The sequence below is a fragment of the Strongylocentrotus purpuratus genome, unplaced genomic scaffold (genome assembly GCF_000002235.5).
Source record: "Strongylocentrotus purpuratus isolate Spur 01 unplaced genomic scaffold, Spur_5.0 spur5_scaffold_14, whole genome shotgun sequence".
NCBI lineage: Eukaryota > Metazoa > Echinodermata > Echinoidea > Camarodonta > Strongylocentrotidae > Strongylocentrotus > Strongylocentrotus purpuratus.
The window spans coordinates 773,932-795,905 of record NW_022145599.1 but is presented as its reverse complement, the minus strand read 5'-3'; the positions used below and the strand labels follow the sequence as shown (position 1 = coordinate 795,905).

General features: G+C 38.5%; 1 protein-coding gene across 1 annotated transcript in view; it reads left to right on the top strand.

The window, feature by feature from the left end:
* LOC581033 (fibrillin-2) overlaps positions 1-21,974 on the top strand; it is a 66,672-nt gene that overhangs the window by 1,607 nt on the left and 43,091 nt on the right. The window contains exons 4-27 of the mRNA XM_030984908.1: positions 531-653; positions 1,343-1,465; positions 1,873-1,995; positions 2,724-2,846; positions 3,265-3,387; positions 4,030-4,146; positions 4,528-4,650; positions 4,988-5,110; positions 5,783-5,899; positions 12,671-12,787; positions 13,214-13,336; positions 13,939-14,061; positions 14,553-14,669; positions 15,411-15,533; positions 16,052-16,174; positions 16,628-16,750; positions 17,656-17,781; positions 18,105-18,233; positions 18,595-18,711; positions 19,199-19,321; positions 19,637-19,759; positions 20,212-20,334; positions 20,739-20,861; positions 21,630-21,752. Of these exons, the coding sequence (XP_030840768.1) occupies positions 531-653; positions 1,343-1,465; positions 1,873-1,995; positions 2,724-2,846; positions 3,265-3,387; positions 4,030-4,146; positions 4,528-4,650; positions 4,988-5,110; positions 5,783-5,899; positions 12,671-12,787; positions 13,214-13,336; positions 13,939-14,061; positions 14,553-14,669; positions 15,411-15,533; positions 16,052-16,174; positions 16,628-16,750; positions 17,656-17,781; positions 18,105-18,233; positions 18,595-18,711; positions 19,199-19,321; positions 19,637-19,759; positions 20,212-20,334; positions 20,739-20,861; positions 21,630-21,752 (2,931 nt within the window). The remainder of the gene's footprint in view (positions 1-530; positions 654-1,342; positions 1,466-1,872; positions 1,996-2,723; positions 2,847-3,264; positions 3,388-4,029; positions 4,147-4,527; positions 4,651-4,987; positions 5,111-5,782; positions 5,900-12,670; positions 12,788-13,213; positions 13,337-13,938; positions 14,062-14,552; positions 14,670-15,410; positions 15,534-16,051; positions 16,175-16,627; positions 16,751-17,655; positions 17,782-18,104; positions 18,234-18,594; positions 18,712-19,198; positions 19,322-19,636; positions 19,760-20,211; positions 20,335-20,738; positions 20,862-21,629; positions 21,753-21,974) is intronic.

Below are 21,974 nucleotides of genomic sequence, written 5' to 3'. Positions count from 1 at the left end.
TTTTGAAGGACATCATCAGTATTAGTACTTCGATTTAAAAAAAACATATTGCTTCAAGAAAGTAATAAACTTGACTTTGATTTCATGGATATAAGCCCTATCGATTTAAAAGTAATCTATTTTACTTTGACTAAGATGTTATATGTTCATCAAAGAGAATGGCTAGACATATTCAGTAAAAAGAGATCTATGTGGGTTTGTTTCTGAAATAACAATAAGAGCATTGCGTCGGGACAAATAGATCATCATGTTGTGTGACTCGGGTAATTTCTTGTGCGATTGTAATGATATTTTGTTGATCAGGAAGAGACGGTCTTATTTCAGTGGCGAAGAGCCAGGGACACATTCCCTAATTAAAATGTAATAAAAAGTGAAGAAAGAAAAACACAAGAAAGAGTAGTACAGAGAGAAAGAAAGGACAGAGAAATTTGAGAAACAGTAACATAACTCTTCGTATCTCATTTACCGTATGCCTCCCATAACATGAATCACGTAATGCCAATGTTATTGATTTAGTTTGTTTTTCCCAGTGATGAATCCATGTAGTAGTTTCCCGTGTCAAAATGGAGGTCAATGTTTTGGTATCAGTGGTTCCTGTACAGACTTCACCTGTCAATGTCAAGGATGTTTCACCGGCGACCGTTGCACCATTGGTGAGTCCATTAATGACTTTGATTCAATCTATTTAAATACAAATGTCTTAAATTTCAAAGGTAACATACTTTTAATTCTCATTAAGGAAACATCGTTTAAGATGTAAATGAGAAAGGTGAGATTTGAACTGCTTTTTCCCATTAGATTGTTGACTGTAAAGAAGATATGGCTTAAATTTGGTAACCTTGTTTTCGTCAAAGAATAATGCCAACGAAATTGCATAAGGATGGCTAGAGACAAGAGGTATTTGACAAAAAGGTATGCCTTTGACATTCCATGATTTCTGAGAAACGACATACCAAATACTATGACGTAATAATAATAATTATAATAATACTCACTTTTGATATAGCACTTATTACAATCACAAAGCGCTTCCAGACTTGGAGATTATTACCCCGGCTTTAGCTGTGGTGCCATTACGGTGCTCTAGCATTTCAAAGAATTAATTCCTGCCAGGTACCCATTTACATCACCTGGGTTGAGAGTGGCAAATGTAAATCAATGTCTTGCCAAAGGACATTAGTAAACATGGCTATTTAGAAAAGTTTTAAATAATCCATGAGTAATACCTTCTGAGAGGTCAGAAAGAAATGCCGAAAGATATAGCTCTGACTATAACTATATAGGCTGAGATTGGAAACAAATTCTTAGACATTTGGTAAATGACTCTTCCGCTTATTTTCAGCCCAAAGTCCTTGTAGTCCCAATCCTTGCATTAATGGTGCGTGTCAGATCAGTAGCATCTCACCATGCACACAATACAGCTGCCTCTGCAACTTGTGCTACACAGGACAGAACTGCGATGTTCGTAAGTACTGAACAAATTTGCTAATACAGTGAGACCAGTCTTGTGTTTGTTTCAATCAAGACATAACCATAAACGAATGTAATAACAAGTATTTCTCCTAATATCGACTGCAACACTAGTGTGGTTTTTAAAGAAAGAAATCACGAAACACTTATATCTACTAAACATTGCTAAAGACCATTCAATGGATAATGTGAAAGTGAATTATATAACTGCAGCGGCACAATCGTTATTGTTTTCTTTCTCTTATTTGACCCCCGACCCAATCATTACATACATTGCGAGGGGTAACATTTGCCAAACCATATCACAAAACATGATATTATTCTCAAATCATTTCTATGGTACTGTATATTATCAACGTGAGATATTGTTAGGTTTTATCAAATGTATTTATTTTCTATCAGCCATTGATCCATGCGCAAACAACCCTTGTCTGAATGGAGGAACATGTCAACAAGATCAAAACAACTGTCTCAATTTCATCTGTAGCTGCGATGCCTGCTTTCAAGGACCAACCTGTGCCACTGGTATGTTGATGTGATCTAATGTTGTTTCTATGTTGAGTGATTAACGATGCAATATGAACAATTTCTAGTGAAAATGACGACATTTATCATAAAAAGAAGAAAGTGATTCAAACAAAATGAGTCCAAAGGCTATAATTGCTAGATACAATCATATATGAAGACCTCAATCCTTTACGAGAGATATGGGATATCATAGCAATGAGTATTTCAATTTCAGTCAACGCCCTTCTAGTTCTATTCTTTTCTATCAGATTAACCCATTACCTACTGGAACCTGGTGGCTCCTGTATTAAAGCCTATGGGAATGTGAGAATTCAGTAGTTAACGGGTTAATAATGCATTGAAGCTTGTCTTGAATACATTTAGTATAGCATCATAAGAGAAAAGAACAGTAATCCCAGAAAAAACAGTTACTTCACTATGAACATGACAGACAAAGAAAGCGGACAAAATATACAGTTCTTCAGGTAGACAAAGGAACATCCCTTCACTGCTATTATGTAAAAAGGTGAATATGCATGTGATACCTGTTCTACACATTTTTACATAATAGCAGTGAAGGGATGTTCCTTTGTCTACCTGAGGAACTGTATATTTTGTCCGCTTTCTTTGTCATTCATGTTCATAGTGCTTGTTTTTCAATCAAAGTCGCATAAAGGATCAAGGAATGTTTAAATCATAAAGTGAACCTTGATTGAGTGATACAACTTTGTTCTTTTGATTGTTAGATTTGAACGCTTGTCTAAACAATCCTTGTGCTAACGGTGGGGCCTGTATCATTAACCAAGGTTCGTGTACATCGTTCACATGTCAGTGTCCACCATGTGTGGAAGGATCACTGTGTCAACAGGGTAAGTACACTCACATTAATTGACTACGTAATATTTTTTTTGAAATGGATAATGTGTATATTGAATAACCCTTTTCATTATTTTGACTGCCAGTGTAGTATAACGAAATCAACAACTTATCATATATTTGGAAGAAGTCTATCGTTCTTTTTTTTTAAACATTGTTACTCTCCTGCATGGGGATCCGACATTTGCTTCTTAGACATTTTGCCTAAGAAATATGTTCAGGACCTGGATTGAAATTTGGTTTTTAGGTTAAAACTAGTGTAAGGGCTGATTATGACGATGGGAATAGCATGTCGACATGATTGTGTCGTGTAATCCAAATGTGTAGAAGGACTTCGACTACAGCTTGCCATATTTCTGTTTAACAAGTTAAGCTTTGATACAATGGAACTTTAATCGTTTTGATTTCCAGGTATAACACCCTGCAGCCCTAATCCTTGTCAGGCTAATGGTTTGTGTATTCCCTCATCTACTGTGTGCACTGAATATAGCTGTATCTGTCGAGATTGCAACACAGGAGTGAACTGCGAAACATGTAAGTAGGCTAACCTTCCGATGTGATTGCCACACGTATAAGTCGGTGATATTCTCAGTGGATAGTGGTGCCAGTGTACCCCCACCCCCACTCCTCCACGTCTGAAGGCGCAGAACAGGTACATTCATGTAGCTCAACGAGGGTCTACGAAATACGTTACGAGAAGAAGCTCTGGTAAATTTCGGTCCTGGGAGAAATCTGTCCCACCGGTGTTAACTATGATAACGTGTTGGAGAAGTTGACGTATGTTTGTATTAATAAAGTATACAGTTAAACAATCCATTGTTTCATAACGTGTAATTAGTTGAGTCTCCATAGACTGATGTAATGATGTAAATCATCGATTTCTTGAAACATGACGGATTTTATATTAATATTTTTGATACATTTTCAGTTATCCCGTCTAATTTGTACATTTGACATTTATTGAATGTTTTTTGGTAGCCTGCATGACAAGACCAGATGTACATCAAAATATCTATCTTCCATTATAATGGATAACGAAAATTCTTAACGCCTGATTGACAGGATTATAATGATTATACTATAACTTATCGATAATACTATATCTACTATATCTACTACTACTTATACTATAAGAATTCAACTAAAGTGTCTTACACCTTTGTTCACCTTGCACAGTGTTGGATCCTTGCAGTAACAATCCATGCGACAATCAGGGATCATGTGTTCCGGTTACCTGTACTGACTATAGCTGTACCTGTCAAGGGTGTTTTACTGGACAGAACTGTCTTACTCGTGAGTATATTGCCTGTACATCTTAACTGTACATAATGTGATTTGACTTTATATACATTCCATGATTGTCTTTTGGAATAAAATATCTGAAATTTAATGTTGACCAAAAAGCGTACTCTCATTTGAAATGAGGATATATCATTGGCCTTTTTTTTTTTTCAAGGTGTTATCAAAATACTTAGTTTTGTTGTTGTTAATTGTTGATATGTGAGCAATATCTATCCTATTTTGATTTAACATATGACTGTGTCTGTAAAAGGTTCCTATTACAGCAGAGAAAAGTTTAAGAAAAATGATAAATTTAACCATTCATTGGTAATTGAAAAATAATGATAGGAGTTAAAGAATTACAATATACATATCCTTTGGTTTCATTTCTAGCTATTACTCCTTGCTCGCCGTCGCCGTGTATGAACGGGGCCGCCTGCGTTCCTCTTAGTGGATCATGCGATGGTTTTACATGTCAGTGTGTTGGATGCTTCCAGGGACAATTTTGTGAAAATGGTAAGTTCTTGCTTCTTGTGTAAAACAAAATATATCTGTATTAAGTGAGCAATTACAATACAATGAGAACTTGTGTCGCTATAAAATGTCTTCAATACTTTAAAAAATATAGTATCTTACAAAAGAAATTCTGGCGAATATTCTGTTGGTAAACTGGTCCTGAATTAACAAATTCCATGCAAGCTGTTCTGTGGACCGGCGTCCTCGTTGTCATTATTTCGTCCTATTTGTCAAAGCTCAAAGTTCTTGAAATGGAGTAGCAAAACTTTACACCCTCATAATTCCTTTGTTCTTCCTTTGCACCATGATACATCTTTTCTTTCTTATTAATTACCAGCTCAAAATCCCTGCGATCCCAACCCATGTCAGTTAAATGGAGTATGTACTGCAACGCCAGGGTCCTGTACGGGGTTTACGTGTGATTGCCGGAGCTGCAGCACGGGAATTACTTGTGAAACATGTAAGTATATCCAGACCCGCACTTACAGTTTCTTCCCTCTTAATGCGTGGGATGTTTCACGCCAAAAGATTACACGCTCATATATTCGGGAGATAAAGGAAAGATGGTAATGTGAACGATATGAAAGGGATCCGGTAACTTTGTCTCAGATTGTGAAACAAAGTCCCGGATTTAGCTCATGCTGCAATGATAATTGTAAACCTTTAGGTCAGTCAGGAACTCCATTACCTTTACAAGCCGATCGCCTGTCTGATTATCAAGATATTTATGATTGGCAGTCGAAACCAAATTTTGCGTTTGCCAAACGGTTTTCATAATACTACAGTCTATTGGGGATTTTTTAAATACTTTTTTGAGGCACTTCTTGATCATTTTAAAGCGCGAATTTTTTTAGGGCTTCAATATTAGTTATTACACCGTATCACAGACAGTGGTAGCACGCAGGGCCGTGCATCTCAAATTAATTAAACGATGCATTTAAGAAATACGCACCAGATTATAAATGTATTTGAATAATTTGATAGATGAGATGCGGTAAATAAAAACGTGTTAGTAATCAGATTTCTAGAGCGTTACATTATATTTATACCTCCGTTTGACTGATATAAAAACTAATTTCTATGTTTAAAATCACTGGTTCAATTAAGTCATTTTTCCTATTGCATTATGTAGTACTGGACCCTTGTGCAGTAAACCCATGTGATAGTGGAGGTGTTTGTCTCAGGCTGTCATGCGTGGACTACGTGTGTCGCTGCCCATCTTGCTTCGAGGGAGACAACTGTGAAATAAGTATGTACTAGCAGGACCCGTGGAAAATCCACGGGATTCTAGGGGAGGGGGCCAAATAGATAGATAGATAGAGGCCTATGTGCTATCCAAAAAAAAATTAGATTATCTTTATATACAGAATTTTTATAATATATGCTGTTCGACCATGAATGGCGCATCGTAAAACAAACTATGTCAGATAGGATCTCGATAATTACTATTTATTTGCATTATTATTGTTGTGATTTCAATGTAGTTTCATGAAAAGACTACATATGCAGAGGCTTGGATTATGATTATGTTGGCATTGTTCACAAAATGTGTATAATTATTTTCAAAGTAAAGATTTTACGCGAAAAATTGGACGGTTTGTGCACAAATTGACTCGACTGTGTGTGGGACTGTGAGCGTAGAATCCAGTGAAAGATTTTTTTTTTTTTCGGGGACTCGCTCTATATCAAATTTTGGGAAAATTTTTGGGGGCTACTTTTTTTTTATCTTTCGGGGGCTCATTTTTCTTGGGCTAATTTTTCATTAATTCATTTAAAGATGCAGTTTGTTTAGTTTAGTAGCGTAGTGTTACGTAAAAAAGGCGTACTTTCTGCGTCAAGTTTCTACGCCGAAAGTACGCGAATTTTGTTAAACATATTAAATTGTTTGCGTCCATCTTGCGTACTTTTTTGCGTCCCTCAGGGTATAGTAACGTAGGCCAGCGTACTCTCAGCTCAGCGTAGTTGGTACGCAACTCTACTATGGACCCCACGCCAATTAGTGATCGACCTGCCAGTGTCACAAATAAGACATTAAAAATATGCTCATCTGAACGTAATTTAATGCCTAAAACCCCTGAGCTTTCGGGGGTTCAGCCCTTTGTACCCGTGGACACCACGCCTGCACTTAAATCGCTTTGAGTTACCTGATGACCCCCCCCCCCCATACTTTAAAAATTGATTTGATGCAAGAACTGTATCATACTAAAAGTATTATCATGTTTTTAAACGACCATGACGACCGTCTGATTTTCTTGTGAAAACTTTACTTTGAAAAATGATTATCGAAATTCAGTATACAACTATACATGGCCAGAATAATCACAATCCAAGCCCAGGTTTCATACATCTATTCACGAAACTATATTGAAATCGGGGCAATAATAGCAATTTCAAAGTGTTGTTTAGACTCTCCTCACACCACGGACAGACCTGGCTACTCCGGTCACCGCTACTCCATGCTCACACACTCAGCTCCGACAGCACCCCCGACAGCAGCGCTCAGCTGCGGTGGCAACATGTAGACTCAAGGCAGTTTGCAACTGAACTGTCACGTGAAGGCGTACTATCACAGATCTATTTGCGCTATTCTTGTTGTGATTTCGATGTAGTTTTCATGAAAAGACCAATAAAACAGAAGCTTGGACTATGATTATGTTGGCATAGATCACAAAATTTGTATAATTATTTTCAGAGTAAAGATTTTACGTGAAAATAGGTCCATGGTTTGCGCCAGTTGTCGCAATCGCCTCGACTCGAATCGACTGTGGTGTGTGCATGTGTGTGACCTGAGAGCGTGTAATACACGTACACTATGGGCGCCTGGCCTACAAAGCATATCCTATAGAAAGACGCATAACACGGGTAAGCTCAACCCGTGAGAGCGTAAATATTGGCTACATCCCATCACCCGGGTGAGTCGTCTGTTGATGTGTATTTCTCTTACACGCTACAAAGCGAATCCTATAGCAAGAGGTCTTACTCGGGATATGCCGCAGCCTTTAGAATGAGACTTGCTACACCCGTTGATGCGAGTGGATTCCCGTCCATCGTGTGTCTCTTCGTCTCTCTTTGATAATTAGACAGAGGGCGGGTGCACGCCTTGCCTACTCGCTCTCGAGGGTTCGTCGCCTCCTGGCAATCCACGACGCCCGCCGTGCTCTCGCCCGCCCGTCCTCCCCGGCACCCCGAAACCGCGTTTAACGGCGTGGACGTCGATCGCGGGGTCGACGTGGCACGCGGGTTACGGGAGACAGGCCTCGTGGAATTGTGCCGCCGTTCCCGCGCCACGGCGCCACGGCGGAGGCAAGCACGGTCGGGGAAAGACGTTTTTGAGGAACCGTTTTGTACCCGTTTGGACCCCCCGCGGCGATTTTGCGTATTAATAATATAGACTAGCAGGACCCGTGGAAAATCCACGGGATTCTAGGGGAGGGGGCCAAATAGATAGAAAGATAGAGGCCTATGTGCTATCCAAAAAATTTTAGATTATCTTTATATAGAGAATTTTTATAATATATGCTGTTCGACCATGAATGGCGCATCGTAAAACAAACTATGTCAGATAGGATCTAGATAATTACTATTTATTTGCATTATTATTGTATCAATGTAGTTTCATGAAAAGACTACATATGCAGAGGCTTGGATTATGATTATGTTGGCATTGTTCACAAAATGTGTATAATTATTTTCAAATTAAAGATTTTACGCGAAAAATCGGACGGTTTGTGCTCAAATTGACTCGACTGTGTGTGGGACTGTGAGCGTAGAATCCAGTGAAAGATTTTTTTTTTTCGGGGACTCGATCTATATCAAATTTTGGGAAAATTTTTGGGGGCTACTTTTTTATCTTTCGGGGGCTCATTATTCTTGGGCTAATTTTTCATTAATTCATCTAAAGATGCAGTTTGTTTAGTTTAGTAGCGTAGTGTTACGTAAAAAAAAGGCGTACTTTCTGCGTCAAGTTTCTACGCCGAAAGTGCGCAAATTTTGTTAAACATATTAAATTGTTTGCGTCCATCTTGCGTACTTTTTTGCGTCCCTCAGGGTATAGTAACGTAGGCCAGCGTACTCTCAGCTCAGCGTAGTTGGTACGCAACTCTACTATGGACCCCACGCCAAAAATTAGTGATCGACCTGCCAGTGTCACAAATAAGGTATTAAAAATATGCTCATCGATATCTGACCGTAATTAAATGCCTAAAACCCCTGAGCTTTCGGGGGTTCAGCCCTTTGTACCCGTGGACACCACGCCTTCACTCAAATCGCTTTGAGTTACCTGACCCCCCCCCCCATACTTTAAAAATTGATTTGATGCAAGAACTGTATCATACTAAAAGTATTATCATGTTTTTAAACGACTATGACGACCGTCTGATTTTCTTGTGAAAACTTTACTTTGCTTGTGAAAACTTTACTTTGAAAAATGATTATCGAAATTCAGTTTACAACTATACATGGCCAGAATAATCACAATCTAAGCCCAGGTTTCATACATCTATTCACGAAACTATATATTGAAATCGGGGCAATAATAGCAATTTCAAAGTGTTGTTTAGACTCTCCTCACACCACGGACAGGCCTGGCTACTCCGGTCACCGCTCCTACATGCTCACACACTCAGCTCCGACAGCACCGCCGACAGCAGCGCTCAGCTGCGGTGGCAATACACTGTGGACTCAAGGCAGTTTGCAACTGAACTGTCAGTCACGTGAAGGCGTACGATCACAGATCTATTTGCGCTATTCTTGTTGTGATTTCGATGTAGTTTTCATGAAAAGACCAATAAAACAGAAGCTTGGACTATGATTATGTTGGCATAGATCACAGAATTTGTATAATTATTTTCAGAGTAAAGATTTTACGTGAAAAAAGGTCTATGGTTCGCGCCAGTTGTAGCAATCGTCTCGACTCGAATCCACTGTGTGCATGTGTGTGACCTGAGAGAGTGTACACTATGGGCGCCTGGCCTACACAGCATATCCTATAGAAAGACGCATAACACGGGTAAGCTCAACCCGTTGAGCGTACATATTGGCTACATCCCATCACCCGGGTGAGTCGTCTGTTAATGTGTATTTCTCTTGCATGCTACAAAGCAAATCCTATAGCAAGAGGCCTTACTCGGGATATGCCGCAGCCTTTACAATGAGACTTGCTACACCCGTTGACGCGAGTGGATTCTCGTCCATCGTGTGTCTCTTCGTCTCTCTTTGACAATTAGACAGAGGGCGGGTGCACGCCTTGTCGACTCGCTCTCGCGGGTTCGTCGCCTCGGGTTCGTCGCCTCCTCGCAATCCACGCCGCCCGCCGTGCTCTCGCCCGCCCGTCCTCCCCGGCACCCCGAAACCGCGTTTAACGGCGTGGACGTCGATCGCGGGGTCGACGTGGCACGCGGGTTACGGGAGACAGGCCTCGTGGAATTGTGCCGCCCTCCCCGCGCCACGGCGGAGGCGGGCGGGGTCGGGGAAAGACGTTTTTGAGGAACCGTTTTGTACCCGTTTGGACCCCCCGCGGCGATTTTGCGTATTAGTAATATAGACTAGCAGGACCCGTGGAAAATCCACGGGATTCTAGGGGAGGGGGCCAAATAGATAGATAGATAGAGGCCTATGTGCTATCCAAAAAAAAATTAGATTATCTTTATATAGAGAATTTGTATAATATATGCTGTTTGACCATGAATGGCGCATCGTAAAACAAACTATGTCAGATAGGATCTCGATAATTACTATTTATTTGCATTATTATTGTTGTGATTTCAATGTAGTTTCATGAAAAGACTACATATGCAGAGACTTGGATTATGATTATGTTGGCATTGTTCACAAAATGTGTATAATTATTTTCAAAGTAAAGATTTTACACAAAAAATCGGACGGTTTGTGCACAAATTGACTCGACTGTGTGTGGGACTGTGAGCGTAGAATCCAGTGAAAGGTTTTTTTTTTTCGGGGACTCGATCTTTATCAAATTTTGGGAACATTTTTGGGGGCTACTTTTTTTAATCTTTCGGGGGCTCATTTTTCTTGGGCTAATTTTTCATTAATTTATTTAAAGATGCAGCTTGTTTAGTTTAGTAGCGTAGTTACGTAAAAAAAAGGCGTACTTTCTGTGTCAAGTTTCTAAACCGAAAGTACGCGAATTGTGTTAAACATATTAAATTGTTTGCGTCCATCTTGCGTATTTGTTTGCGTCCCTCAGGGTATAGTAACGTAGGCCAGCGTACTCTCAGCTCAGCGTAGTTGGTACGCAACTCTACTATGGACCCCACGCCAATTAGTGATCGACCTGCCAGTGCCACAAATAAGGCATTAAAAATATGCTCATCTGACCGTAATTAAATGCCTAAAACCCCTGAGCTTTCGGGGGTTCAGCCCTTTGTACCCGTGGACACCACGCCTGCACTCAAATCGCTTCGAGTTACCTGACCCCCCCCCCCATACTTTAAAAATTGATTTGATGCAAGAACTGTATCATACTAAAAGTATTATCATGTTTTTAAACGACCATGACGACCGTCTGATTTTCTTGTGAAAACTCTACTTTGAAAAATGATTATCGAAAATTAGTATACAATTATACATGGCCAGAATAATCACAATCCAAGCCCGGGTTTCATACATCTATTCACGAAACTACATGTATATTGAAATCGGGGCAATAATAGCAATTTCAAAGTGTTGTTTAGACTCTCCTCACACCACGGCAGGCCTGGCTACTCCGGTATCCGCTCACACACTCAGGCGCTCCGACAGCACCGCCGACAGCAGCGCTCAGCTGCGGTGGCAATACACTGTGTGGACTCAGGCAGTTTGCAACTGAACTGTCAGTCACGTGAAGGCGTACTATCACATATCTATTTGCGCCATTCTTGTTGTGATTTCGATGTAGTTTTCATAAAAAGACCAATAAAACAGAAGCTTGGACTATGATTATGTTGGCATAGATCACAGAATTTGTATAATTATTTTCAGAGTAAAGATTTTACGTGAAAATAGGTCCATGGTTCGCGCCAGTTGTCGCAATCGCCTCGACTCGAATCGACTGTGGTGTGTGCATGTGTGTGACCTGAGAGCGTGTAATACACGTACACTGTGCATGTGGGCGCCTGGCCTACAAAGCATATCCTATAGAAAGACGCATAGCACGGGTTCGCTCAACCCGTTGAGGATACATATTGGCTACATCCCCTCACCCGGGTGAGTCGTCTGTTGATGTGTATTTCTCTTACATGCTACAAAGCGAACCCTATAGCAAGAGGTCTTACTCGGGATACGCCGCAGCTTTTTCAATAAGACTTGCTACACCCGTTGACGCGAGTGGATTCTCGTCCATCGTGTGTCTCTTCGTCTCTCTTTGATAATTAGACAGAGGGCGGGTGCACGCCTTGCGGACTCGCTCTCGCGGGTTCGTCGCCTCCTCGCAATCCACGACGCCCGCCGTGCTCTCGTCCGCCCGTCCTCCCCGGCACCCCGAAACCGCGTTTAACGGCGTGGACGTCGATCGCGGGGTCGACGTGGCACGCGGGTTACGGGAGACAGGCCTCGTGGAATTGTGCCGCCCTCCCCGCGCCACGGCGGAGGCGGGCGGGGTCGGGGAAAGACGTTTTTGAGGAACCGTTTTGTACCCGTTTTGACCCCCAGCGGCGATTAGTGGTATTAGTAATATAGATACTTTAATTCAGTTCAAGATGATGGTATATCCCCATACGCGCACTAAACGCCAAGTTGTATCCTAGTGTTATACAATAAATTTGGTTCAATCATTGGAGATTACAGTTTTATATGATTTATCGGAATTTACCTACTTCTCAAGTATTCGTCTGCTCTCTATTATTTTTGCATTCATAAAATGCTCCCAAGATTGCTGGATTATGCATTCGTATGTTCGAATGTGAAATAATTCTACAAGGATGTCATGGACTTCGTAATATTGTGTAGGCCTATAAATTGTATGAAAGGTACTGCCATCATATCATAATTGTTACTTGTGATAAATATATTTTTCCTCAATTAGTATCTGATGCTTGCTCCACCCTGACATGTTTGAATGGCGGTACATGTCAACCATTATCATGCTCTGTAGCTACGTGTCAATGCCCCGGATGTTACACTGGGCCTAACTGTGAACTATGTGAGTACATTTATCATTCGCATTAATACCATACATATTTAATGCACTTATCTTTCTCTTTCTAAGAAAAATCTGAATTCGTTACCAATTTACAATTTAACGTTGTATCTTTTGTGATTCCTAACTTTTAAAGTAAATCTTACTTTAAGTAATGTCCATTTTGCAATAATTTTACAGATCATTTTCTACGTATGATCAATGAAGCGAAAAAGAAGCATAACATAATTCTTCTAAAAATCTGCTGAAAAACCACTTGTGGTGAATACTCGTACTGCTGATTGAGTGCCAAGTAACAAGGTATCAACAGTAAAACATGAAATATATCAAACAATTTATCTGATAAATGGTGAATAAAATCATCGAGATAGCTCATGTTTTTTTTTAAATTTGAGTCGAATACGAACCTCTTTTTTCTCCTTCCTTCAGTGCAAGATCCATGTAATAACCACGCCTGTCAGAATCTAGCGACCTGTGTCCCAGTACCAGGATCGTGTTTCCAGTATACATGTGAATGCCAGGGGTGCTTTGAAGGACAATTCTGCCACTTACGTAAGTCAGCTTAACAACATGGATCCATACAAATTAAATTCATAAATGTACAATAATGCTTCTAGCATTATCGGTAGACAGTCATTTTTTAAATTATTACTCCGTGATTACCATTATAGGCCTAGTATTCATGCAGAATTAGTTTACTCTGCGCTTTAAACAGATTTTTTAAACTTTATTGATATGGACTGCATAGCCATCTCACATTCATTTTCTCATTCACGTAACTCTAATTTTAGGAGTAATACATTTTTCCGACAAGACATATATCATGACCTATGATTTCCTTGTAAAGCCTTCAAAGCTAATCGAAGAAAATGGTTGTTTAAGTTAATATTGAACCAGCAAAATGAACCAGGAAAGGGAATTTTCACCACCTCCCTGATTTTGAAAAACAAATCTTTATTCAATTTAGGATTTTATCATCATACAGTAATAATTATCCTCATTAGGGATCAACAATGAACTAGAATATGTAACCATTTTCACATTTATTAGAATACTTGGAGCTCCTCCAAGGTAAAGGTCGTTAAATATTTATCAAACGTGCTATTTCGCTGTAATACCGGCATTATACATTTCTAATATCTGTGTTTATCTAGCTATTGATCCATGTCAGAGTTTCCCATGTCAGTTTGGTGGTGTCTGTAGCTTGGTGGCTGGAGAATGTAATAGCTTTACATGCCAGTGTCAAGGATGCTTCACTGGACCAACCTGCTCAGATCGTAAGTCTTATCTACTCCGTCTAACATCTTCTTTGTTCAATTTTTCAAACATAACAACTTATAACAATATAAGCCAACACTATTTTTATAAAAATGCTTGACATTAATTTTTAAAAGCTGTATTGGTTTTAATAGTCAGTGTTCACCTGCAGAATAACAAAACATTTTCTTAAATTAAAAACAAGGAAAGTGATAAAGATGAAACACAGTTTCTCTTTGTGATAATCTGTAAACGATCATCGACGAAAGTACTAGGGCATGTATATTTGTTCGAGGACGAAATTTTAATTTACATTAAGAGATATTGAAGAGACACCCCCAAAAATGAGTCTTGGACTTATGCCTAAACCCTGAATAGGATGAATCCAACTGTTTATCTCAGAATGCTTTTAATTGTGGAAGTTGATTTAAATCACAAGTTGCCATTTGACACGAATTAAAATACTTCTGTTCTTTGTCATTTGTTATAAATAAATTTCTAATTTCTGCAGTTATGAATCCGTGCGAGCCGACCGTGTGCCAGAATGGAGCCCTCTGTCGTTCACTATCGTGCACCGATTATGAGTGTGCATGTGTTGGGTGCTTTAACGGAACCAACTGTGAAAACTGTAAGTTCAACTGAAGCACTTAGAGTATATTGAGTTGTGATATTTGCTATATTTTTGTCAAGTTTTTACATATCGCAAAATTACAAAGGTAATTCAAAGTTTTGGTATTGGGTCATGAATTTGGTTAAAGTGAACATATTGGAAGCATATGCAATTTTACAATATTCATTTATCATTGTCGCGTTTGAAATCTAGTCTAAAGTGATGAAATTGTGAATAATAAACTCTTTCTGTTGTATAGCTCCCTCTCAAGATTGATATTACTTTAGCTTCAAAACAATATTTTTTGAATAAAATCGACCGATTTTCTTTTTCCGTTTGGAGATTATATAGCATATTCCGAGATTTCCATGGTCGCAGCTACCATTGTATGGCAATAGGCGCTATTTGCAATGTATCGGAAGCACAAATAAATTTGATATTTTCTGGAAATCCTTAGCGTTTTAGAGCCATTGTTTAAAAGTTGCTTATTCTAACATTAGGTTTCACAATGATAATGCAAATTTTACATTTCATAATCCAATCCTGTTGAAATATTACCAAAATTTGGTATTATCTTTAACAGACATTTTTAACATGAACAAATGTGTCATTTCGTTGCATTTTAATAACAATAAGAACATATTATGTCTTTTAAAACTTAAATACAAATTGTACATGTAAATTGATTTTCGTATCAAAATAGATGATGAAATTCTTGGTAATTGACGTTTAACTTTCGTTGTATTGAATTTGTACTAGTTATTGACCAGTGCAGCACAAGCCCCTGCTCGAATGGAGGAATGTGTGTAGCTCTAGCTGGATCGTGTCAAGGGTATACATGCCAATGTGAAGGCTGCTTCATAGGATCCAACTGTGAAATAGGTAATTCAATCTCATTAAACTTGTTTCTATCAGTCTATGTTGGTTCAACCATGTCTCGTTTAATACCGTCGTGTATATCATTGTTTTATATCAGTATCTAGACAGGGATATCTTCTTTCACAGGCAGTAAAATGGGAAGAAGTTTCAACCACTAGAGTAGTGAGTTTGGTTATGGGGAGGGGCCTACAAAACGAATGGAGTGACAGAGCGATGGATTGAGTCTGGAATGGAGTTGTGTTCAAGTCTCATTTTTGTCTTTCTTTCTCCCCTCTCTCTCTCTTCCTCCATCCTGATATCTTTTTTCTGTTCTAGCCCGGCGTTCCACTAATAGCCGGAGAATAATAGTTATAAATTAATCTTAAAAGTCAGCTCATAGTGAAGGGAATCGGGATGCAGATACTAACCAATTTTTTAATACCATATGTGCACCAGAATGTATTCACTTTCGACCTGTCTTTGAATAAGTTATCACACCTTAATATTTTTCCCCCTCTTTTCCTCTTTTCATTCTCCACCAGCAATTACCCAGTGCGATCCAAACCCTTGTTTCAACGGAGGTACATGTAGTAGCAATGGAGCATCATGTGCCGATTTTACTTGTCAATGTGCAGGCTGTTATACGGACAGAAATTGCCTTACAGGTATGAATGCTCGTTCAGATCATTTAAAGTTTTTTTCGATGTTACAAACCGAACTCTTTCATGTGGTGTCATTATCAGTGATGGTATACATCGAAAACTGGTAGAACTTACACTGCTCGGCGACGTTTCCCCAGTTCCTTCTAGATTCTTTAGGCGGTCTAATTCCCATTATGGGGGACCCCATCTTTTTGTTCACGTCGTGTGTCGTTGGTGTAGCCAAAAGCTTTCGAACAGAGGAAATTGCTAGGTTTCAAGCATGAAGATGACATTGACTATGCTCAATTACCGTAATAGAAAGTAGCATGTGTTATTTATTAAACATAGATTTTTATTCGACATACATGTAGCTACAAAGTCAGGCAAAAAGGGGCGTATACATAACTCTTTAATGGCATAATGAGGTTGCCTTAGAGTTACTATTTTTGTTTGTTTTTTAAATTGATGATTTTTCAGAGGTTCATGCGTGTCAAGCTGCTCCATGTTTAAATGGTGGTGTATGTGAGCTTGTACAAGATTCATGCACTCAATACACGTGTAGCTGTCAAGGATGCTTCCAAGGAGATACATGCCAAACATGTAAGTAAACATGTAGAGATTCTTCACGTGACTTGATGTGTTCTACCGTAGGCCCTAATTATGTATTGGTGGTGGTTATTTTACCTGACTGCTAAGAAAGCATAAATGCTTGTATTGTTAGTAAGCAGTAAGACGGCCGACGGCTTTAGGTCATCTCCGAGGGACCTGGTAATGAGGATTAATGCCTTACCAAAAGGCAATAGCGCATAGCCTTGGTTTCGATCCCGGGTCACTGGATTACAAGACCACTACTCTACCGACTGAGCTATCGCGCCTCCTCAAGTGATGTTGTAGCGGTTATCTGTTTTAATTATTGAATTATTGGAAAGATTATTATTGATACCCACACGAAGAAAGACAATCAACGAGGATGTCAAAAGACTAAATAATGTTTTCCATCCCGTACTTCCCAGTATGAAGAAGAGAGGAGAACTGTAAATCTTTAGTATCTGAGCTCAGTGCAGTTGATAAATCAAAGAGATGCCCTCTTTAGCTAGTCAGAATCAACTTCTTTATAATAATAATAGTAATAATAATAATAATGATAGCCTAATAGTCCACTCCAAATTTTATTAAACCGAAACGGAAATTCTTTTTGCCCAATTGATCGTGAGCCCGGCAGCCACTGAGCAGCGCTAAATCGACGTTGCTCTATCCCTTATTGTTGAACGCCAAACAAGGTAGCTACAACTCCCATCTTTTAACGCCTTTTGGTATGACGCAGCCGGGGTTCGAACCCACGACCTCCCGGTTGTGAGGCGGACGCTCTACTGACTGAGCCAACACTTCGGCTATATGCATTCTGTTAACTTTTTTTTTTTTACCATTGGGTGTTTTGAGTTTTCAATTAGCAATCTCTTCCGATAAATCAGTTAAAACCTCCGTTTTATGTGGTCTATTTTCAGCAATTGATCCCTGTGATACTAACCCGTGTTTGAATGGAGGATCATGTATCCGAGAAGGAGGGACGTCATGCAGTGTATCAGCCTGTATCTGTCCGCCATGCTTCACCGGATTATTCTGCGAAACCGGTATCTATCTTCAAACCCTAAACTCTTAATTTGAGAGTTATCATTACGCTCGGAAATACCCGATTTGGACTATATATACCCATATAATTACGTGATGGAGTACGTTCACATATCGAAAGTTTTTTATAAAAATATTGTATCAGTACTTTATTGTCCTCTATTGCTTTACTATTTTCTGATATCCATGTCTGCTTTTTTGCAGCATACAGCTTTTGAAGAATATTTTGCGATGGTTAAACATATAAGCTTGATAACATCTTAATAATGAGATTTGTCTCGCTGCTTAACTACTTTTCAGTGATTATGTATTTGTATGATTTCAGCGATTGACGCGTGTACTGATAATGGCAACCCTTGTGCTAATGGTGGTATGTGTCAGCTATCGCAAGGATCATGTACGTCATTTCAATGTCAATGTCCCGGATGCTACGTGGGCACTACTTGCAACACATGTAAGTTCACATTTCATTTTATAACATGTAATGGTCCATTTCCTCAAAGGCAATACATGAATAGGGTGACGGTAGTAACATTGAAATACACTAAATTCATTGAAATACACTGAGCCATTTTACAATTGTCATGCGTTAGATCGATTATATCCATGGAAGATTATCAATCATACGTTATACAATAGTTTTAAACTTTTTAAAAATATATATATATTGTTATTGATTAAACAAGAACCTGGTATCTTTCAACATTTCAAGTGTTATACATAAAACTATCGTACTTTAATTACAACTGTATTTTCGTTTGATAAAATGTATAACGCTATCAAATATTCATAACATATTTATACTTTATTCACAGTGTTGGATCCTTGTCAGAACAATCCATGTTTCAATGGCGGTCAGTGTCAGCAGGTGTCTTGTACTAGTTACGCGTGTGATTGTGTAGGATGCTGGAGTGGCGACAGGTGTCTTACATGTAGGTATACGCCGTACATGTCACGACATATTAATCCTAGTGTTTATATTGTACGGGATCTTACTTGAAGTCGGTCTCGGAGACCTTTACTAAAGCTTTACTCCCCGAAGTACAGGTCAGTTACAAGAAGTGGCGAACTACAATCTTTAATGTAGGCTATATTATATTAAATTATATCTTGTCTTTAATATTTAATCGTGATTTTCTAACTTTTCGAACATTTTTTAATCATGTATTTAATGAAAGTTTAGAGCATCTAAATATGGTGCCACATTTTTGCTCCTGCTAAAGCATTAAATGGCACATACTTGATTGTAATGTCATTATACTAGTGTAATGTAACAGCCTTTTAGTTACACACCTTATTGGTATGATGCCGGGAGTTCAAAATATTCTCATGTTGATTTTCGCTTTTATTCCAGAATTCCTAGATGATTTCTTTTCATTGACCGAATTCTATTTTTCCTTGAATTCTACTTTGACATAGTTGTGGACCAATGTAGCCCCAACCCTTGTTCGAATGGAGGTGCTTGTACCAGGATGGCTGGATCCTGCACTGACTTCACTTGTACCTGTCCGTTCTGTTACACTGGAGATAATTGCCAAACATGTACGTGTATTGTAGTGATGCCTTCTTGTTGAAAGTAGTTATGGACGAAAATTGCTAAAGATAACACTTCCCATTATGAAAATGTCTTTATTGTTATTCTTACGTTTTCCTAAAAGGCACTGGACAGTAAATCATAACGATAACTATTACTAATATGTAGATGTTATGGGACTATGGTAAGTTAAAGTCGTATACTACATTTGATGTTAGAAGACAATTTCGCCTTATAAAAGTGACAGTGTGTAATGTGTTACAGTTCTTCATTTATAAAAGAGATGTACATTACCATGACTTAATGTGAAACATTACTTGCAGGGAGGGATCCGTGTAACAACTCACCCTGCATAAATGGCGGACAGTGTTCATCAACTCTGGCTTCTTGTACATCCTACCAGTGCCAGTGCTCAGGATGCTTTACAGGAGCACGATGCGAAATAGGTAAAATGGTTTCCTGTGGTCACTTTTGGCAGGGAAGTGGGAGGCCTCCCTGCTTTTGATTGAAAGCTTTTATTTCCCAAATGTATCACTCATGGTGACCGCCACAATAATGTATACTCTGTCCAATTTAGCTTGCATTTCTGGTCCTCTGTGACATGTGAGCGAAGAATTTAAATTTGTTTTGCCATTTCACACCAATCAAGCTATACGATAATGCTGACATCCGTTGCCAATTTGATAATTTCCCTGTATTTGTTAACTATTTTCGAAGGGAGAAGATTAACGAAAAGTGAATGCCCAACATTGTTATCATCATGATGAAAGGCCAGTTATTTTTCAAAGTAAACTAGTTGAAACTGCTTACAAACATGTACAAATATAATTTTTATATGTCTTTACGATATTTTTAAAAGTTATAATCACTTAATTGGTTTGTGTTTGCCCTCTTTCAGGACAAAATGCTTGTGCGAACCACCAATGTCAGAACGGAGGAAACTGTGTAGCTAATGTCAACTCTTGTGTCGACTACACATGCCAGTGTCCCGACTGCTACTCGGGAACGTTCTGTGAAGTCTGTAAGTTGATGATCATGATCTACGAATATTTTAATTACTTGTAGATCCTTGGAGAGAGAGGTCAGGATACCTGGGTTTCTTCTTTATTAAAAAATGCCAAAGAATTACAAAGTTTTGCTTCCAACAGCTCATTATTACAAATCGTAAATAAGCCTTTTACCTTTTAATATATTTGACCTCGTAGATCAGCAGCTCAGAGATTTAAATATTAATTTCAATTGTTTGATTTGATTTATGGTAAGATACTATCTGTTTATATATATATATATATATATATATATATATATATATATAAACATGTTGTTAGTGTTCCAAATTAAAATGTATAGTCGGGTAGATATAAACAATTAAAACAAGTAATTAAAAAAAAGCGATGACGACAAAATCCATTTCTTCCCTCTCAGTTTTCAATCCATGCAGTAGTTTCCCTTGTGAGTTTGGAGGCACATGTTCAGTATTGACTGGTCGATGTGATCAGTATCAGTGTAGATGTACGGACTGCTACCAAGGACAGAACTGTGAAGAATGTAAGTAAACAACTGATTTGAAAATAGTTTTACATCACACCTAGGATAAGCTGGTGCTCCGATAGTCGATTCAGCGACAATCGCACTGGGCTTTATTCTTTCAAAAGAATAGGGGTAAGGGTTCCAATTGGATGTAGGTTAAGTTTATGTTAAAGGTAAAGATCTAATATGAGTAGGTATAATGTTGGGTTTACGGTTATTGAAGTTAATTCAGATTCAGATTCAGATTGATTGTATTGGTCCGTTTGGAAATTCAAGTGTTGGTATTACATGAAGCACATGAACAATATACAATAGAAAATAATATACACAATTAATAGATAATACACAGTAGGAAAATGACACGGAGGAGTTTTAACAAGACGATAAGCTTCATGGAACCTTACTTCATTACTGATGGAAGTTAAAAGATTGTTATGTCATCAAAGTATAACTTCAAACTGACTCTGTGATACCTAACGCATCCTCAATAAAGATAAAGTGTCAGCACTTTATGACTTTTTCGAGGGGGGCACAAATCGATGACTATATGACTGTTAATTTAGTTTTAGTTTTAGGCTCGAAAAGTTTTGAGTTGACTTTCCTAATCATGGTTAGCCTTATTTCACTAATTGATAAGTTGGGATACAATATATCGACTAAGAATGTTCTTGCACCTTAATTCTATCGTTGTGGTCCATGTAAAATCTATACCATTTATCACAGAGATAATTCAAATCCAATATGTCTGCTGTATAATTATTATTATTCTTTGATATTTTATTTCAGTTCAGGACCAATGCAGTCCTAACCCATGTCAGAACAGTGGATTCTGTATCCGTACCTCTGGATCATGCACTGATTATACATGCCAATGTCAACCATGCTATATAGGCGACCAGTGCCAGACAAGTAAGCTTATCTATTGAAATAGTTGTTTTTTACTGTTTGACTCAGATTGATTACGAAACAAGAAAGCATTGACATATGAATTGAAATCAACTTGAAATTTGATTTTGCCTAAATTAGTATTGTCTTCTTTTCTCGTCACTTTACGTTATTATGTGATTTTAGCAGGATTCTATTAATTTTGTTTCCGTTATTAATCATTCTTGACTTTGTTTGGTTAATGAA